The sequence below is a fragment of the Podarcis melisellensis genome (assembly GCF_964234715.1).
Source record: "Podarcis melisellensis genome assembly, chromosome: 9".
Taxonomy (NCBI): Eukaryota; Metazoa; Chordata; class Lepidosauria; order Squamata; family Lacertidae; genus Podarcis; species Podarcis melisellensis.
Window position 1 is genome coordinate 59,538,681 of NC_138541.1, and position 20,103 is coordinate 59,558,783.

At 43.2% G+C, this 20,103-nt stretch overlaps 1 protein-coding gene across 3 annotated transcripts; it reads left to right on the forward strand.

Moving 5' to 3' along the window:
- Window positions 1-89: 89 nt before the first annotated feature.
- On the forward strand, window positions 90-20,103 carry DCUN1D4 (defective in cullin neddylation 1 domain containing 4). Of its 3 annotated transcripts, none has more exons than XM_081926302.1 (11): window positions 90-246; window positions 10,225-10,295; window positions 10,936-10,975; window positions 13,412-13,526; window positions 14,490-14,581; window positions 15,183-15,253; window positions 16,316-16,407; window positions 16,819-16,927; window positions 17,899-18,003; window positions 19,081-19,183; window positions 19,309-20,103. In XM_081926302.1, exons 1-11 carry the CDS (start codon window positions 222-224, stop codon window positions 19,362-19,364), a joined length of 879 nt encoding a protein of 292 aa, XP_081782428.1. In that variant the 5' UTR covers window positions 90-221; the 3' UTR covers window positions 19,365-20,103. The 3 variants fall into 3 exon arrangements, with proteins under 3 accessions (XP_081782428.1, XP_081782429.1, XP_081782430.1); XM_081926303.1 differs by having other exon boundaries at window positions 19,790-20,103; XM_081926304.1 differs by lacking the exon at window positions 90-246 and adding an exon at window positions 733-859.

Consider the following 20,103-nt stretch of genomic DNA (forward strand, 5'->3'; position numbering starts at 1 on the left):
GGCGCAACGCCGGGCCGGGCTGGAGTGGCAAGCGGGTCGGCCCATCGGCATGGCGTCGGCGGCCGCGAGCGAGGAGACTGAGAGCCAATGGGGTGTGGGCGTGGGCGGGGCGAGAGGGCGGGGCCTCTTGCCTTCGGGGAGAGTCGCACGGAGTAGCGAGTGAGGAGGAGGCCGGTCGGACCGCCCGCTCGGGGCAGCGCGTGTGCCGGCGCTGCACAAAAATGCACTCGGATGCCGCCGCTGTCAGTAAGTAGCGTGGAGGTTTCGCTCGGTGTGGGGGCCGAGGGGGGGCGGGGTTGCTAGGCGACCGCTGAGCGACGGTTGCGTGAGGGGAATGTTCTCACGGGGGGTGGGGCGGGCGCGTTTAAAGGCTGAGGGGAAAAGGGAAGGGAATCTTAACGGGCGGCGGCGGGTGGGGGGGGGAAATACGGGGAGGGGGGAGGAAATGGCTGTGACGCAGTTCGTTCTTCCGGACGGCGATTGTTCTCCGCGCCCGGTGGTCTCCCCTCAGCCGCCCCGACCGAAAGAGAGGAGGAGGAGGAGCGGAGGGGCCTGCTTCTTGGGGGGCCCCGTCGTGAAAGGGGGCAGAAGGAGCAAGCGCCCCCTCCCCCACCCCTCCTCTCCCCTTCTCTTTATCCCGCGTTGCATTGTGGGAGTTGGAGTCCTCGCCTCCCGGCCTCTGCGCTGCACGGCGCGAGCTGCGCACTACAACTCCCAGAGCCAAGCGCGCTGCCAACGGTCTTTCTCCTCTCTCTCCTTGTCCACCCCCTTCTTTCCTCCTCCGCTCACCCCTCTTTTTGGGTCAGTGGGTTGCAGCCTGAGAGCGACCCAGAACTCTCTGCCCTGGAGGAAAGAGTCGGTAGGTTGGCCAGGGGGGGGGCGTGGATTCTGTCTTGGTGGGTCGTGCATGCTTCGGGAATCGGGGGCTGGGGCTTGGAGGGATGTGTGTGTGTGTGTCTACCTGCTCCCTTGGGGAAGGAATAAGCGGCGTTGGAGGAGCAGAAGGGCCAGTCCCTTGCATCCCGATGACATTTTGCTCTTTAACTTGTCCAAACCTCTCTATTTCTCCAGTGTTTCGCTTGCGCTGGGCAAAGTTCCCTCTTGACAGATTGTCATTGTCTGCATTCTGGAGAAGTGGTGGGGGTGGCCGTGAGCCCTTGGCCCTCTTCCTAGGCATGTTGCTTTGGAAGGCGGTTCTGTTAAAGCCACTAACTCCCTTCAAGTAAATTTGTTCTTGCAGTTGATCTGCACAATTTACATTGCTGCAAAGTATTGTTTCCCGGAGACAAATAATTTATCTGTCTCTTTAACAATTGATTGCTTCTATAGACTGTTATAGACCAGTTTTTCTTTCCTTCTTTCTGTTTTTCCTTATTTTTTTGAGTTTTTCTTTCAAGTCTCCCATCGCTGTATCCCCTACATGATCCAACACAGTAATACCCCAGTCTTAAAATATTGCTCACAGGTCTTCAGGAGAACACCCATCTACAAAATCACTAAGGCAAACAAAGGCAGCCAGTCAAAGCAGATTTAGCTGGCATAATGTTCAGGCACAGTTGAATTTTGTGTAAAGGTTAAATTATGTGAATGATTTTTGGAACCTAAACTCTTTATTTCCAAAGGTAATGTGGAACATAACAGTCTTGCTGGAGAGGCTTGTTGTCTTCCTGCAGTTTTTTCCCTACTCTTTGGAAGTAAGGCAGGTAATAAATACTCCAGTCCATAATGCATCTCGCTGCTTATATGAAATTGAAACTAAATTTCCTTTAAAATCTGCTGTATGATGAAAGCTTAGATTAGGGTACTTAAAAGCAAAAATAAAGCAAGCTTTTCAAAATGCATTTCCAAGATCTGTTCCGGTTGCTGAGGAATAGCTTTGTAAAAAGCTTTTGTGATGCCCTCCATTATTTTTATACATTTTAAAGGGTTATACATTTTCAGTATTCCCACATGCTTTTCAGAACTGTACGGCAGTTAAGCCAAAATTATAAATAACATAGAAGCATAGTCATAGTCAATCTCCTATGCCTTCTGGCAGAAGTGGAAGAAGCCACCTCAGGTTTTTGTTTTAACAGCTACTGAAGCTACATATTTAGCAGAACAAGCAAAATATTTTTAGACTGGACAGTGTCCATGGGCAAGAAAACCATAATTCTTCAGTGCCCTTTTTGCTAACTCAGTCATTTCAAAAGCTTAACAGTTTTACACTACAGTCCTGTACATATCTACTAAGAGGCAAATCTCATTGAGTTTGGTGAGGATCACCCCACATATAAATTGGGATACAGTCCTATGTACATGGAAGTATATGTAAGCCTAGTTGAATTCACTAGAAGTTGCTTCTGAGTAAACATGCTTAGTAATATTATAAACCAAAGAACTGTAATTGCTGGCCTAGCAAGAGGATTTGGTGTCAGTGTTTTCTCTAAAGCATCTCCCTCTTCTAATATTTTAAAAGCCTTTAATTGAGTTTTACTTGAAATATGAACAAAAATGTTTTTTGTAAAGTAACTCTTAAACTATACTTTCAGACTTATCACTCAGTGATTTTTTCAGATGGAGATACTAAAATTTTCTGTTCTAGTGTTGCACATGCAGCGTTCAGGTTATGAAGTATCTTATTCACACTTTTCATTCATATTAGATATTCTTTGGCCCATGAAGTCTAAATTGCTGAATTTATCAGAAATAAAATTCTCTTTCAGCCCTTTTTTTCAAACTGTTGAAATACATGCCTGATTGTGTCTAAGGTAGGAGAGGATGAAGGACTTTGAAATATTCCAATTTCTAGTACAGAGAGCTGATTCTGAAGCTCGTGTGATAGTGTTAATCATTCCTCATTCTTTCAGTGAATGCTCAGATATGTATTTGTATAATTTCACTGTTTTATGTAAAACTAGATCCCTTGTCTTTATGTTGAACTACATTCATTGTCCTCAAAGCCCCTGCTCAACAATAAGGGGAATATTTGGATATGTGGAAATGGTTGTGAGGGAAATTTTATACATGAAGCACCATGGCTCTGACCAAGTCAGTTTTGAAACAAGTACAGTCAAACATTGGTTGTCGAACGTATTCCGTTCCGGAAGACCGTTCAACTTCTGAAACATTCGACAACAGAGACGCGGCTTCTGATTGGTGGCAAGAGCTTCTTGCACTCAAGGGGAAGCAATGTCAGACGTTCCGGTTCCGCAGATGTTCAAAAACCGGAGCATTTACTTCCGGGTTTTTGGCATTCGGGAGCCGAAACGTACGATAACGGAGGCGAGGTTTGATTGTATCACAAACTTTATCTGGAAATAGGGGAGCAATGTTGTACTGTAGTCTAAAACAAAGTAGTCGAAACATGTTTGGCTGGAATTGGCTCTCTTAAATTCCCAGCATGTTCTTTGAAGATTCTGCTGGAGGCTTCTTGGGCTTGTCATCTTATAAGCACTTATTGGAGAGTAAGTTCTATTGAAGGTAGAGGCGCTTAGTTTCAAGTAAACATGTATATTCTCTCAAGCGTACATGCGAGGAAGTAATTCCCATTGAACTTGATTTTAAGTAATCATATTTTGTATTAGGGGTTTGATTCTTAAGGTCCCACTGTAATACAAATTTAGAACCCCATATATTTGGAAAGTTAGTAAAGAGAACTTTAAGAAAATAGCAGCTATTGAATCAGTTTCTGTCACATTCAAGTAAACTTTCGTTAAAAAAGAAAGCCTCACACGTATCCTTGTTTTCTATTGTATTACAGTGGTGCCTCGCAAGACGAAATTAATTCGTTCCGCAAGTCTTTTTGTCTTGCGAGTTTTTCGTCTTGCGAAGCACGGTTTCCCATAGGAATGCATTGAAAATCAATCAATGCGTTCCTATGGAAACCGCCTTCAGACCAGGTCCGGGACAGTCTGTCCCCCGACCTCTTCTGAAGGCCGGCGGGGGGCGAAAGTCTTTGCTCCCCCCCCGCCTGCCTTCCCGGGACTTAAAATGCTGGCGGGCGGCAGCGAATCCTTCGCTGCCACCCGCCAGCATTTTAAAAACCCCGGGACAGCATTTTAAAATCGCCCCGGGACAGCGGAGGAATTCTCCGATGTCCTGGGGTGATTTAAAAGCCCCCGGGAAGGCAGGCAGGGGGGACAAAGAAATCGCTGCCCCGGGGCGATTTTAAAATGCTCCCGGACGGCTTTTGAAGGCAGGCGGGGGGGAGCAACCTTCCCCTCTGTTCCCGGACCTGTCCTGAAGGCTTGCGGTGGGGAGGAAAAACCCTCTTCCCACCGCAAGTCCCGGGAACAGAGGAGAAGCCCTTCGTGCCTTGTCCTCTGTTCCCGGACCTCCCACCGCAAGCCTTAGGACAGGTCCGGGAACAGAGGAGAAGGCGCGCTGCGCTTCCCCGCTGTCCCCGGAGATTTCCCTATGGGCTTTCGTCTTGCGAAGCAAGCCCATAGGGAAATTCGTCTTGCGAAGCCGCTAAAAAACGGAAAACCCTTTCGTCTTGGGGTTTTTCCGTTTAGCGAGGCATTCGTCTTCCGGGGCACCACTGTATATTATTTTAAATTAGAATTTTGAAATACTGCAAGTTGTGTCCAAAAATTCTACGCTCAGGAGGGCACTAGTGAAGTTTCTTGCCCCCTTTCTCCCCATGTAAGCCCCCTGTACCATAAAAGGTTTCTTGCAGGACTAGTAGTGTAGCATGCAGGGCACAGGGGCAGTTTCCCCACGCGCAAAATTGTTAGGGGCACAATATTGCAACACCTGGTGCTTCTTCAATGCAGCTGAATGCTTCTTGATGCGAACCAGGAAGTGGCCTCTCCAGACAACGGACTGGCTCTTCTCTTCTTATATCTGCAACTGCAACTGCAATCTCTTGGTTGGCACAGATGCTATTAGGCAGTTGAATGTGCAAGCGTACTCCGCCCGTTTCCCTCCCACGTCCCCTTGGCGTGGCCCTGGGCACTAGCAACCCATGGTACGCCACTGTGCAGCAGTTAGGAGGCCTGCAGGACAGCTCTCTGAAAATCAGGAAGAGACAGCTTGTGCAAGATTCCCCCTTCACTCCATATTCCAGACCTTTTCTAAAGGTATCCTAACATTCTGGGATGCTTTGGGGGGGGTAGGGGTCTGCAGTGGGGAGCAAAGGGGAGGCAATGCCCTGAGTAGTCATCCACTTATGTAACTTCTGGAAACACTCATGTGAGTTTTAAATATTGTAGTATGTAACATACAGGTTTTTAACTTTAACAAACTTAAAAGGCATTTTATCTAATTTGATTGAATAATTGTTGAAATAACTGTACATGTAAATCCCCGCCCCCGGTAAATTTGTTGGCCTCTGACTTACATTCTTCAATTCTGGAAGGTTATGTTCCTGCCCTTATAGGAATAGAGGCCACCATAGAGTTGATCCAGTTACCTAATATTTGCTGGAGTTTGTTATGATTTGATATGAGCCCAAACTGGAAGACTTTGCACAAGTGAGCTGTTAAGTACAGTGGTGCCTCGCAAGACGAAATTAATTCGTTCCACGAGTTTTTTCTTCTTGCGAGTTTTTCTTCTTGCGAAGCACGGTTTCCCATAGGAATGCATTGAAAATCAATTAATGCGTTCCTAGGGAAACCGCCTTCAGACCAGGTCCGGGGACAGTCTGTCCCCCGACCTCTTCTGAAGGCTGGGTGGGGGGGACAAGGGCTTTTCTTCCCACCGCCAGCCTTCAGTAGGCTGTTCTGAAGGCTGGGGGTAGGAAGAAAAGCCCTTCTCCCCCCACCGGACTTCAAAAGAGCTGTGGGAAGTCCGGAGGGGGTCCAAGGGATTCCCTCACTGCCGCCTGCGTTTAAAAGGACTCTGGGGAAAGCAGCGAAGCGCGCTGCTTTCCCCGAGCGCTTCTAAAGGTGGGCGGCGGTGAGGGAATCCCTTGGACCCCCGCCGGACTTCCCGAAGCTCTTTTGAAGTCCGGCGAGGGTCCAAGGGATTCCCCCCCCCAGCCGCCCGCGTTTAAAAGCACTCCGGGGAAAGCAACAAAGCGCGCCGCGCTTTGCTGCTTTCCCCGAGCGCTTCTAAAGGTGGGCGGCGGTGAGGGAATCCCTTGGACCCCCGCCGGACTTCCCGAAGCTCTTTTGAAGTCCGGCGAGGGTCCAAGGGATTCCCCCCCCCAGCCGCCCGCGTTTAAAAGCACTCCGGGGAAAGCAACAAAGCGCGCCGCGCTTTGCTGCTTTCCCCGAGCGCTTCTAAAGGTGGGCGTTGGGGAGGGAATCCCTTGGACCCCCCGGACTTCCCGCAGCTCTTTTGAAGTCCGGCGAGGGTCCTAGGGATTCCCCCCCCCCAGCCGCCCGCGTTTAAAAGCACTCCGGGGAAAGCAACAAAGCGCGCCGCGCTTTGCTGCTTTCCCCGAGCGCTTCTAAAGGTGGGCGGTGGGGAGGGAATCCCTTGGACCCCCCGGACTTCCCGCAGCTCTTTTGAAGTCCGGCGAGGGTCCTAGGGATTCCCCCCCCAGCCGCCCGCGTTTAAAAGCACTCCGGGGAAAGCAACAAAGCGCGCCGCGCTTTGCTGCTTTCCCCGAGCGCTTCTAAAGGTGGGCGGTGGGGAGGGAATCCCTTGGACCCCCCGGACTTCCCGCAGCTCTTTTGAAGTCCGGCGAGGGTCCTAGGGATTCCCCCCCCCCAGCCGCCCGCGTTTAAAAGCACTCCGGGGAAAGCAACAAAGCACGCCGCGCTTTGCTGCTTTCCCCGGAGTGCTTTTAAAGGCGGGGGCTGGGAGGGAATCCCAAGGACCCCCGCCGGACTTCCCGATGCTCGGGGAAAGCAGCGCGCTTCGCTGCTTTCCCCAGAGTGCTTTTAAACGCCGGCGGCGGTGACCATGCCCCGCCTCGTCCCCGCCGCCCGGCATCGGGGCATGGTCCCGATGGCGGGCGGCGGGGGGAGGCGTTCCCGCCCGCCGCCCGGCATTGGGGCATCGTTCCGAAGCCCGGCGGCGGCGGGAGGAGCTGTCCCCGCCCCGCCGCCAGCCTTCGGAGGAGGTCCGAGGACAGCGGGGAAGACGCGCTGCGCTTCCCCGCTGTCCCGGAGATTTCCCTATGGGCTGTCGTCTTGCGAAGCAAGCCCATAGGGAAATTCGTTTTGCGAAGCGCCTCCAAAACGGAAAACCCTTTCGTCTAGCGGGTTTTCCGTCTTGCGAGGCGTTCGTCTTGCGAGGTACCACTGTAGATATAGCAAGCCTCATTGGGAATAACATGATGAAAATAATTTGTATTAGTGCAACGCAATGGCTTTGAAAAATTACTTCAGGTTTCATATTTAAAATGTCAGTCACTTCATGTGTTGAATCCCCAACTGTGGAACACGGAAGGAACATTATGAGCATCAGGAAGAGAATAGGAAAGCAGAAGAAGTGTTTTAAGTTCATGTTTTTTTCTTCCACCGTTTTGTGATATAAATAGTAGGCCTGACATGGTAAACAACATGGTCACATCATGTTGCTGCTTTTATTATTTGTATTAGTTGCTTTACTCATAGAAATAACTCAAAGCCATTTACAGATAATAGAAATATTAAACCAATTACAATAAACACAATAAATAAAAACCTCAAAACCTCTAGAGATGTACTGATGGCTTTTAACTGTAATAAAATTGTTGCTTTTACATCTAAAAAAATCTGTAAAATGAAAGCTTCCATACAACTCAGCCTTTAAAATCCTTCAATAAAAAAGAGCCAAAGGTTTATTTGAATAAAAGGGTTCTCACCATCCACTGGAACACGAATAGGGCTAGGCAGATCTCCCCTTCAGAGAGCATTCATAAGCTTTGGTGGCACATAGAAAATTCCCGTTTCCCCCTTTCACACCTCAGACAATGAAGATGGCTTAATACAAAAATGCTACAGTCTAACCTGATCCTCCCAGGTAATCATTTGATGGTTATATTTTTAATCAGTTAATGTTTCTGAAAAGTCTTTAAAGGCAGCCCCTTGTGGGGACTCAGTTGAAATGTAGCATAGATGCTTTGTTGCATGAATGACTTGAACTTATTTTATAGTTGCATTCTACAACTTCCTTGTGAAGTTTCAGATTCTCTCATCTTGAAAATATCTGTTGTGCTTACTCCAGTTCTTAAATTAGGCAGTGTTGATTTTGAACTAAAATATGTCACCATGAAATCATAGAATCGTAGAATTCATAACTAACTTGGGTCCATTAATTTCATTGTGTCTACTCTGAGTAAAACTTAGTTGGATACAGCCCATCGTCTTCAAGAATGAGCACATCAAGGGACTTATTTGAGAAACAATATGGTATAAAATTAGGAGTAATGTGTTGCTATGTTTTGTTGGTCTGCCTTTAATAAAATAATGGGAGGGTTGCAGAAATCTCTTCCCAGCTGGAACAAAGCAGTTCACAAGATACAAAGATTGGGATATCAAAGCAGCTGCTAGATACAGGACACCTTCCCTCTGATTATGATGTTTCTTTGGTTCAAAGAATTACCCAGTGCCTAACAATCCACAACTTCTGCTATCTATGGCTATGACTTGTATAAACTGTCGCTTTTTACTCATAGAGCCATACTAGGCTCAGGTTGTTCATGATGAAAGACAACACTGTTTCTGTACATCAGGTTAGAACCTTATAGCGTGTCTTTTGTGACATCAGCAATAATTTGATTGACCATTCTAATTCAGTTCTAACGTAAGTGCATAGATGGCCTAGATAGGTGTTCAAATTCATATGGATACATAGCAAACCTTTTATTCCAGATATGTTTTGCAGAGCTAAGAATAACTTTATGCTCTTGAAGATGGAAAACTTTTCCCCATCACGTTCTACATTTTGTATGTTTTGAGAGTTGAAGCAAGCCAAGTGAAATATTCATACCTTGGTTCTCAAATGTAATCCATTCCGGAAGTCCATTCAACTTTCAAAAACCAAGGTGTGGCTTCTGATTGGCTGCAGGAGCTTCCTGCACTCAATTGGAACCCATGTCAGACGTTCGGCTTCCAAAAAAACGCTCGCAAACTGGAACACTCACTTCCGGGTTTGCGGCATTTGGAAGCCAAAACGTATGAGTACCAAGGTGTTCAAGAACCAAGGTACAACTGCATAGGGTAATGTAATAGCTTTTTCGGGGGCTGTGGGGTGTGTGACATTATGTTCTAATGTAAAAAGTAATAATAATGATCTGACCAAAAGCTAATGTTAAAATAAATTAGTTATACAATCCTATGAAGAACCTACCTGCAAATAATTTAATTTGGAAGGCAGTGTGGCTGCTCTTAAGCAAGTCAGAATTTTTTCCTGCTGTAAGACATTCTGTAGTGCTGCTCTTCCAGAAAGGACTATCATTGCCAGATGCTTCACATTACTATAAAACTTTTAAGGTGATACCTTCTGATGACTTGCCTCTACACCAGGGGTCAGCAGACCTTTTCAGAGATGCATTTTAAATAAAAGCACACATTCTGCTCATGTAAAAACACTAGGCAGGCCCCACAAACAACCCAGAGATGCATTTTAAATAAAAGGGCACATTCTACTCATGTAGAAACATGCTGATTCCCAGACCGTCCGCGGGCCGGATTTAGAAGGTGATTGGATCAGATCCGGCCCCTGGGCCTTAGTTTGCCTACCCATGCTCTACACATACCTAGAGACATTTGTCACCAAAACGTCAATTACACTGAGGCAAATCTGTGTTGTGAATGATTACAGTGGTATTGCAGGCAATGCTCATAGTAGTTTCACTTTCCTTGAATGGACCAGTACGACGTTTGGTTCCTGAAATTCATTCTGATTGTGTGGATAAAATATAACTGATAGAATTCTACAGGATGGGGTATTAGTGTGTGAAATCAGTCAAGATCCTATGATCCCAAGGCATGCAGCTCCAGACGGTGGAGGTGACAGGCACCATCCTGGCACCCAGGCATCTGTACTTGGTCGCAAGTGCCACTAGACAGGTGCAAAATGCGCCTGGTGAATTTTGAACACTGGTTTGAGATGTAGTATTAGTATTGCTATTGCAGAAGGAGATAGGGAACTCAAATAACATTCCGATATGTCATTTAATGGAATTCAAAAAAGCCATACACACACACACACACACACACACCTTGACTGTATTGTATGACAGGAGAAAGGCATTTCAAAATTAAGACTTTTAGCTTTATCTGCAGTACTTTTGAAATGTGTTTATTAAGCATTCTAAAAGGTGACATAACCAAAATAAGAAAAAATGTTTTTATTTCTCTCTAGATTTTCAGCTGAACTCTCATCTATCAACACTGGCAAATATTCATAAGATTTACCACACTCTTAATAGGCTGGTAATCACTTGCATTTTTTAAATCTACTACTTATATATAGTTCTGTCTGACTAGAAAGTGTCCTGACATGATTATCCAGAGCTGGCTGTACCTTTGTAAATAGATGTACATCAAGTAGACATGCAAAAAAATATTGAAAATGATTTTTCAAACATCTATCCCTCTTAATTTTCTTTATGTATACTCAGCATTTGGAGATGAAGCCATGACAGCTTCTTGCTATAAACCCTAGGAATTTTTTCAACACAATGGAAAGACAAATTGCTGAAATTTGTACAAAGGACAAGGATTGAAGGGAGACTTTATTCAAAGCACATATCCACAAGTAGGGAAGATGAAACCTCCTTCCCACTCAGATTTCCTCCTGACCACATTGCTAGATGCACCATGGATTTTATTTCAGATGACCTTTACCTAATGGCTGCAGGATCCTGTGGCATGCACATCCTCCCCTTTCCTCCTGAGTAAGATGAGGTGTGTCTGTTTTATCTTCCCAGAGTAATTGTGCAGGTGAGGGGTAGCATGTGACAAGATGGATAGGATGGGATGGGATGGGAAATTGTAAGAAGAAATTGGATAGCTGGTGCAATTTGAAAATAGCTAAACTCCTAGTTAACTGCATTGATTTAATATTTTACAGAATTTGACAGAAGACGTTGGTCAAGACGATCACCAAACAGGTAGAGAGTTTTATACAAATTATACTGTCGTGTGTTTTAGGAATCTTAGGTATAGGGGGAACCTTCCTGAATGTAGAAATTAACACCAACGAGGAAGGAGCATTAACATTAAAAACGAGGGACAGTCAGTTAGCTTGTAAGATTTGCTAGGCTATGTAAGGATTCAGGTTCAAGAGTTGGCCATTCCTAGCAACCCCTTTTCCAAAAAAAATCCAGTCTTTGGGGGGAAAAGTTACTTTGAAAACTGTTGTTGAATTTTAAAACGTGACATCTCAGAATAGCACCTTTTATAGTGGAAGGTGCTTGCACTACAGTGGAAGATTGTGGAAATTACCTTAATACCTGTATTTTATAGCATTAGTGTAGACAAATGGATTGTGTGAATGAGTGTTATGAGCATATTAAGCTGTATTGTACTAAGCCGGTCCATTGGTTTCCTTGGCTTGATAGTATTTGGCTGTGGTTCTCCCAGTCATCTGGCAGAGATCTTTGCACCTTCTTTATGCAGAGCATGACTTCTGTTACTGAACTATGCCCCTTCACTTAGATGGCTTATTATAATTTTAAAGTTAGGATCAAAAAGCCTTTCAGCTTTTTCACTCATGCATCAAAAAGCATTACGATTCACCTTTAAGGCACTTGTTTTAACTTGTAAGCAGTAAAGATGATCTGTGGTGCTCTTGCACCTTGTGCTTGCTTACAGGTTAAGTTGTATACGCCCAAGCTTTTCCATGATTTTCCACTGTTTTGGAACAGAGGGAGGGAAACACAAGCTGAGGGCATTGCAGGGGCAAGGGCAACATAACTGTGTGCTGACCCCCCTTTCCCTCTATACTTTTATTTACAGGACGCACTTTTTCCCCTCCAAAAATGAAGGGGAAATGTGTGTGCGAGTTCCCCGCAGGGCTCCCCATGCTGCGGATAGCAGCCTGCTGCCCGGCGCGTGGGGCACCCTGAAGCAGAGCACCCCTTGCGCCGGGCAGACATCGGCCAGCCCCACAAGCTCGGGGGACAGCGGGGAGGCGCAGCGCCGCCATCCCACTGTTCCCCGACCTGGTTTTGGGGGGAAATAAAGGATTTCCCCCCCTTTATTTCCCCCCCCAAAAAGTAGGTGCGTCCTATGGGACGGAGCGTCCTATGGGACGAAAAATACGGTATGTTGGAAGGGATGATATGTGTTAATAATGAGTCAGGAGTTGGTAGATGCAGGATGTAGAGGTGATGCAAGGCTGGGGGCAGCTGGGAAAGTGTCTTACCTTCATGAAGCAACATTCAAGTTGGAAAGAGAAAGGAGGCAAGTCCCGTATTTCAGTAGGTTGCATAGGATTTGGTGTTTTTTTTTAAAATGGCTAAATTAAATCATTAGGAATGAATAAGAACACCACCTGCCTGGTGTTCTGATGATGCCTGAATATGGTTGCTTTGCTGATTCTACTTTTGCTTTGGTCTTTGCGCCTGAAGATAAGATGCAGCTGCACAAATATACCAGTTTTATAAAAACTAGATGTGTTTTGTATTTTAAATTCTAAATACCACACAACACCTCTTGTGGCTGTACAAGAGTAAGCTCTAGGAATACTCCCGGGTCTATTTCTCTTTTCCATTAGACTCTGGTAGAAGTACAGAATAGGTGCCTGGGATTGGTAACAGACTAGATGAGGGCTAATAGAATGAAATACAGAAGATAGGGGTGCTTTAGATCAGTGGTCTGTGTGACTGAAGAAGTGTGGTTAAACCTGCCCCACATGGGCAGCTAACACCAGGAGTCCAGCTTGGAAGTTCTGTTGGATCTGGCCCCTATTCTGAATCCCCAAGTGGCAACCCTTGTAGGCAGATGTAGTCTTGGCATGTGTATCCTAGTAACATCCAGCACAGGCTACTGTGATTTGTTATATGTGGAAGTACCTTTGTAGATCCCTTGGAAACTTAAGGTAATTAAAAACTGAATAGCTGGATTGTGACCTACAAAAGTTATATCTTGCTGGTTATAAGAGTTTCACGGACTCCAGTGCAAAGTGCTGGTGGTACTCCTGTCCCAAACTATGCAGGATTTTATAGGTTACCTCAAGGCCTCATTGAACCTGCCTGTTCTCTGATATCTTTGGTTCCCCTCCTGCGGATTTGTAATGCTCGGTGACTATAAACCAGGCCTTCTCAGTGGTGATGCCCAGCTTTTGCATCATCGCTGTATGCCTGCCCCATATGTTTTAAAATTTTATTTACCTGTGCTTTTTAATTTCCAATCTGTTTATCTCTTGCCGTATTGAAAGAGTTGAGAATTTAGCGTGCTTTGACCTTTGTTGCTGTTCTGCTTATCGTGTGATGATTTATTGTTTTACAGTTTGTGTTTTCAATGTGTCTGTTGCCTCATATGCTTTTCCAGTAGGCTTTGCATCTGTTTGAACCCTTGTCTTGCTTTCCTCAATTATTCCACAGGAAGTCTCAGGTCGTGCAGTTCATCAGACTGCTTTAGCAAAGTGATGCCTCCAAGAAAAAAGAGGCGACCTGCAGCTGGAGATGACCTATCAGCTAAAAAAAGTAGACATGATGGGTACGTGATCTTACTTGGATTATTTGATTCAGGAGTCATTACTTTTGTATGGACAGTAAGTCAGGAGGTGTGGACTCGTATTTAACTCAACTCTGGTTTACTAAGCGGAGGTAGTAGGTTTTATTTTATTTTAGTATGCCTATTTTCTTTGAGGCATGATTTTGTAATAACTCAATGGGGAGACAGTTCTTTCTCTCAAAGGAAACTATTTAGGATGAAGCATTTTTAAGGATTCAATTTGTAGATTTGACACACATTTGATTATTATGGAAAACGATAGTGTCCTATGGAATGCAAATATGACGGCTAGATTTTGAATTTACATACGAGTCCGATTACTTTCTTTCCGCTTCACCCCTGTCCCTGTTTCTTGAAAAGTTAGTCTACTGAAATTATATAGGCCAGAATAAAAACATTTAGATGCAGCAACAAACCATAGTTTGCCTTTATGTATATGGACATTGGTGACAGCGGCACAAGAGATTTCACTGCTCCTCTTGCTTGTGTGGAGGAAGGACATGAATCTTTGGGTCATGGTTTTGAACAACATAGTTTCTAAATGTGTAAGGCTGTTGACTTGTATGTATCAGCTATCAGTCTAGGATAATTCTGCATGTGTTCCCTTATATCTCCAATGAGAGACTTAGAAGTTGAAAACTCAGAGGGGTTTGGAATATCTTTGGAGGTGAGAGGGGGGTAAATCAGTTCCACTTACGCCCTTCCTCCTTCAACAAATATGTCAAGTGTTAGGGCTTTAAGTTCTGATATAGGCATCCATATATGTTCTGTAGGAATGTTCTGTTTAGTTGTAGATTATTTTGTGATTCTTTTAATTGCCTCAAAGTTCTGAAAATTAGTGGATTAGATAGGAGGAAGAGGCCAGCTTGGTAATACATTCTTATATAAATCTATATATATTATAGAATTTATATATTACGTTATTTACCTCTTCCCCTGCACTAGAATGTACAGAAAATATGATTCTACTAGAATAAAGACGGAAGATGACATGTTCTCGAGCAAGAGGTGCTTAGAATGGTTCTATGAATATGCAGGTTAGCGAATATATATATTGCTTATTGCTGGTTGCCCAGATAATGTTGAAACTTCAAGAAAAATATTCAAATATCAACTCCAATTTGAATATAAATATGTTTTGTAACAAAAAAATTGTAGATTATGAAAAGCATCCATTAAAATAGTTCAGATGCACTCAGCCTCCTGAAAGAATAAAGAAGTTAGTGAACACATATTTTCAATGCCAATGCAACTAGAATGTTGACTTTAAATTGTATAAAGTTTTTAAAAATACATTTGCTCGCTGCATTAAAGAGGTTAATCACAGGATATACAAGGCTGCAAATTTGAAGTCAAATTTAAGTTGCCTGGTTAACCTTTGGCTAGCTGCTTCTCTGTTAATGAATATAAATCTGCAAAGTTGAAAGGATAGGGCTTGATTTTGATTGAGACACTACTTGGTAGGAGACAGCCTTTCAAATAAGCATACATACATATACATGCATGCATACGTGGAACAGTATTTGAACTGTCACATACTTGTGGCACTGCACTGTCTCCAACCTTATAATATGGTCTATTAAAAAATTACAGGTCTGTGATTACAAATGGAAGTAACACAATCTCATTTACTTATAGGAACAGATGATATTGTGGGTCCTGAAGGAATGGAGAAATTCTGTGAGGACATTGGGGTTGAACCAGAAAATGTACGTTCAGAGTTATTACAGATGGCAGAGAGCTTGCTTGCTTTCAGATGATGAGAAGGGAGGAAGCATAGTCCTTGTAATACAGGATTTGGGTTTTTCATTCATTCGTTTACTCACTCAGGTTATTTCCAGACCATGAGCAACTTATGCATTGCAACTATTTCAAATGTTACAGTAAAGAGAAGGGTTGTGTTCCTGTTAGAAGAGGCAACTTTCCAGAAGCCTTTCTTTCTTTGGCCAGCTCACCATGCATTATATTCTTATTTGGTTTTGAATATAAAATGTTTTTGCCTTGTTTTGTTTGAAAATAAATCTCCAAAAAGTTGAGACCAATGGCAAAAATAGTCATGGCTTAACAAATGACACAAATTTAGACAATAAGGATTAGACAACATTCTGTACCCAGGAACTTTCTATCTGGCTCCCAATATAGTCTCGATTCCCTAGACCTGCCCTTACTTTGCAGCTCAGCCTTTTGCCTGTGGGACAGGTTAAGTGTTCAACCCCTTCTTCTTCCTCTTCCGAACAGCAACAGAGGCCTAGGACAGAGCAGCTATTATTATACACCTCATTCTGAAACACAGGAGGAGGGTTCTTTCACTCCTTCTTTTGGGAAGTTTAGCAGTGAAGCCTTTGAGATGCTTGGATCATTCTCCCCTTCTTTGCATCTTAGCTGCTCCTTCCCACTTGTCTAAATTTTGCAAGTGGAAGTGCTGGATCTGTTTGATTGTTGGCCTTTATTCCACTGAAAATACAGCAATTGTACAACATTTAGCTGCTGCCAAATGTTGTACCGCAGAGGCTTTTCTTTGCTTCAGGTGTCATTCTTCATTTGCACGTTCACATATTTGCTATCTTAAAAGGAGTTAGATATTGGATCCCTTTCGTTTTTCTTGGGTGGGAGAGCTGGATGGGGGTAGGAGCTGAGTAGAGCATCGCCTTTGGTATAGATAAAGCAGGTGGCATCTTTGGCCTAGTATACAGGTTGCTGGGGTTGGCAAAAAGGGTGAATTACAATTCAGGAAATTGTAATACAAGTTTTGTGTTTTGTTTTTCAACCAGGTAGTTATGCTTGTTTTAGCCTGGAAGCTGGATGCTCAGAACATGGGTTACTTTACGTTGCAAGAATGGTTAAAAGGAATGACATCCCTGCAGTAAGTATTTCATCAGCAAATGTGAAATAAATTGAGCAGTGGTGCATTGTCATTTTGTGAACTTTAACTTCACCCTGCGCAGAAATAGAAACTGTGCTGTCTTATAATCCAGCAATTCTCCGTATGCCTTTTGGGCCTCTTAAATTATACTTATATATGTCTTAAATGGTTTCAAATGTTCGTAGCTGCTTTACTGAATGCTAATGAACTGTATGTGAAAGAACCATCATCGTTCTCGGTTACAGACTGATTTACCTGCTATAATACAGACTATATTTTTGCTGTAACTGTATTGCTTTTTTTTTGAAAGGCAGTTTATAAATTCAAAGTACTATTGGGTTCAGGGCCAGAAAACAGCTTGATGGTTAGCAGTGCGGAATTTAAATTGGTATTTTATTTTTATTTTTACAGATGTGATACAACAGAGAAGCTAAGAAATTCTTTGGATTATTTGAGATCTTTATTAAATGAGCCTACAAATTTTAAACTTATTTACAGATATGCATTTGACTTTGCACGTGTGAGTAGCTTGGAGTTCACATTCTGATCACCCCATTTTTATGAATTCTTGTATGGTTTCTTTCATGAAGAGACGTTTATACACCCGTGTTAATGATTTCCAGTCAAGTTTCCTTCAGTGTGCAAAATTCCATTTGCATTTTTACAGTTTTATATTAATCTTCCAAGTCACTCATTTGAATCATTTCCAAATTGGTGTTACCGCTCTTGGCTCTTGTCTTAATTTTTATGGGTTCTCACTTTGATGCCTAAGCATATTTGCTTTCTTTCTAGAGCTCTTAGTACTGAAATCTTCATTTTTTCAGAGTAGCAGACCACCTAAACCCATCACAAATCTCCCTGGCCTGGTTCTCTACAGGAATAATACAGTTGGTCAAGAGTCGTTCCTGCAATCTGTTTCCCTCTTAACTACCACATTGGCCCAATCCATTTCACAGTCCAAAAATGAGAACCCAGTGGACTCAAACTATTTCCACATTCCAGACCTTTGCCACTGCTAGAGGGCATCTGGACCATTGACTAAAGTGTCTTGAGGCTGACAGGGTTGGAGTCCCAACATATTGACCCTTCTTAAGCTCCCAGACACCGAGAAATGCCAAGCACAGGTTGAGTAATTGCTATCACCAGCTGAATTTTGCAGGAGAGGAAAAGGAATGTACCATTATAGAGTGGACAGTATTCCAAAATAGTAACTCATCAAAGGTGAATACATTGTTTAATTGGCTACCCAGGTTAGGAAGTTGATGCTCTGATTTGCAGACAGAATGGATATATGCATTAAATGCTAACAGCAGTTCCCCAGGAGGTATGGCTTCACTGTGTGTATTTTAAACAAGCAAAAAGCAAGAGGGAACCAAATGAAGAGAATTGAAATATAGTTACATTTTGTAAAGCATAAACTGACATGGTTTCTAGTTCAAATGAAGAACATTGTACATAAACCTAGCTTATTTCTCTCTCTCTCTTTGACAGGAAAAGGACCAGCGAAGTCTAGATATAAACACTGCCAAGTGTATGTTAGGACTTCTCTTAGGAAAAACATGGCCTCTCTTTCCAGTATTTCATCAGTTCCTAGAGGTACAAGTAGAAACACCTTTTTATGTTTTTTATACTGTTTTTAAAAGATGCTATACCAAGAGTTAAAACTGGGAATTAGCAGTTTTAGTTTTACTACCTGAGTTGAATATTTGAATTGTTTTGCAAGCTTACAGGCAAATTTTGTGTGTGTGTGTGTGCGTAATTTCTGAAATAGCTGAAGTTGTAATCAACTTTTGAGTTTGAGTCGGCCTCTGCTGCCCTTCTTTAATATATGGGCAAGAGTGATTTACCTTGTAGGGTAAGGATGACTGATGGTGTACACAAACTGTTTTGGACATCTAGTATTGTATGTGACTTTTCCGAAGTATGATGTAAATTATTAAGGTGTCTTGGAGATGTTTACTTTATCACCCCTTTTGATGTTCAGCAGTGCCACTGCACACTCATAGACAGACATACTCTCAATAAGAAGCTAAAAATATTGCCTGTAACTTTCCGAAATCAAGCAAAAGCTCACTAGCACACATTTCATTTTTAGCTCTACAAAATAAATAGATGTGTGTCGTGCATAGTCTTTGAAAGTGACAAAGCTTTTTTTTTTTTGCAAATAATGTTTTCTGATACCTGATTTTTGAGGAGGAGTTTGGATTTAATATCCCGCTTTATCACTAACCTAAGGAGTCTCAAAGCGGCTAACAATCCTCTTTCCCTTCCTCCCCCACAACAAACACTCTGTGAGACTTCTGAGAGACTTCAGAAAAGTGTGACTGGCCCAAGGTTATCCAGCAGCTGCATGTGGAGGAGTGGGGAATCAAACCCGATTCACCAGATTACGAGTCCACCGCTCTTAACCACTACACCACGCTGGCTCTCAGCTCTAACGCTCTTGAGGAGCGTTATTCCTGACACCACATTACAGCTCTGGTACTTAGGTTCCAGTGTTTTAAGCTTGCTTGTTATAGTCTTAAAATGGGCTTTCGTAACATCCTTGAGTGCCGACCGTTTCATCCAAAAGGCATTTTGAATCTCTGAAGTGACCACAAAGCCAAACAATATACAGTAGTTTAAAAGTCAGTCATTTCCGATTTCAGTAACTGCTCCTCTTTTTTTAATCAGCAATCTAAATACAAGGTCATCAACAAGGACCAATGGTGCAATGTTCTGGAGTTCAGCCGAACCATTAATCTTGACCTCAGCAATTATGATGAAGATGGAGCATGTACGTATTTGCATGAAAAGCTACAATCTATTGTACCATATCTTACTTTCCAGAAGCTGTTCATTCCAGACTTTTCTTTTTCTGTGTAAAAGGTTTTTTTTTATTTGTGGCTTTATTTCTTGCAGGGCCAGTGTTGCTGGATGAATTTGTGGAGTGGTATAAAGAGAAACAAATGACATAGGAATTTTAACTATGCACAGCCGCTCAAGAGTCCCTGTTACTACAGTTATGTCGACCATTAGCCATAAACTGCTATTTGTATAAAAGCGCATGCTGCTTTTCCTGCACTGCATCCCGTTTTTGGGGACCTTTTGGTGTTTTGCTGTTTAAGAGGCCAGCTCTGCTTGCTGTGTAGCATTGTTCTCTTCGAAGGCTGCTTTGCATTTTTGTATCTACACTACAGATGGTGAACTTAACCAGCATCCTCACTGTGATTTATGTGTATATTGCTGTCTAAATTTTGTATATGTGTATAAAAAAAGCTTCACCTAGGAGTTACTCCAGAAGTGTATTGTAAAAATAATTTTGTGGCATATTTCTAGTTGCATTAAATAACCATGTAACTTAATTTTTAATTTTAATTTGGTCTCGGATGTAACATTTCAGGAAAAAAGTGATTGTTGAGACTGTTACCACGTGGAACTATTGCCAGTTAGCGACAAGATGCCAATTTTTGAGAGGATATCCTGCAGTATGATTTCTTCACATGCAGATGCCCAACTTCAGTTTTGTTTAGTAAGCAAGTATTGGCTGTCTTTTTATTGAAAACCTGTTAAAAGTGTAATAGCTTGACTAGAGTCGTACGTGCCACAAGGAATTCCACTTGGTGATACTGCTGACGTCCTAATATTCAGACTCCTTGTAGTTCGCAAATAGGTGCAGATTAAATCTGATTAAAAAAGGGTTTTAGACTTGTAAAA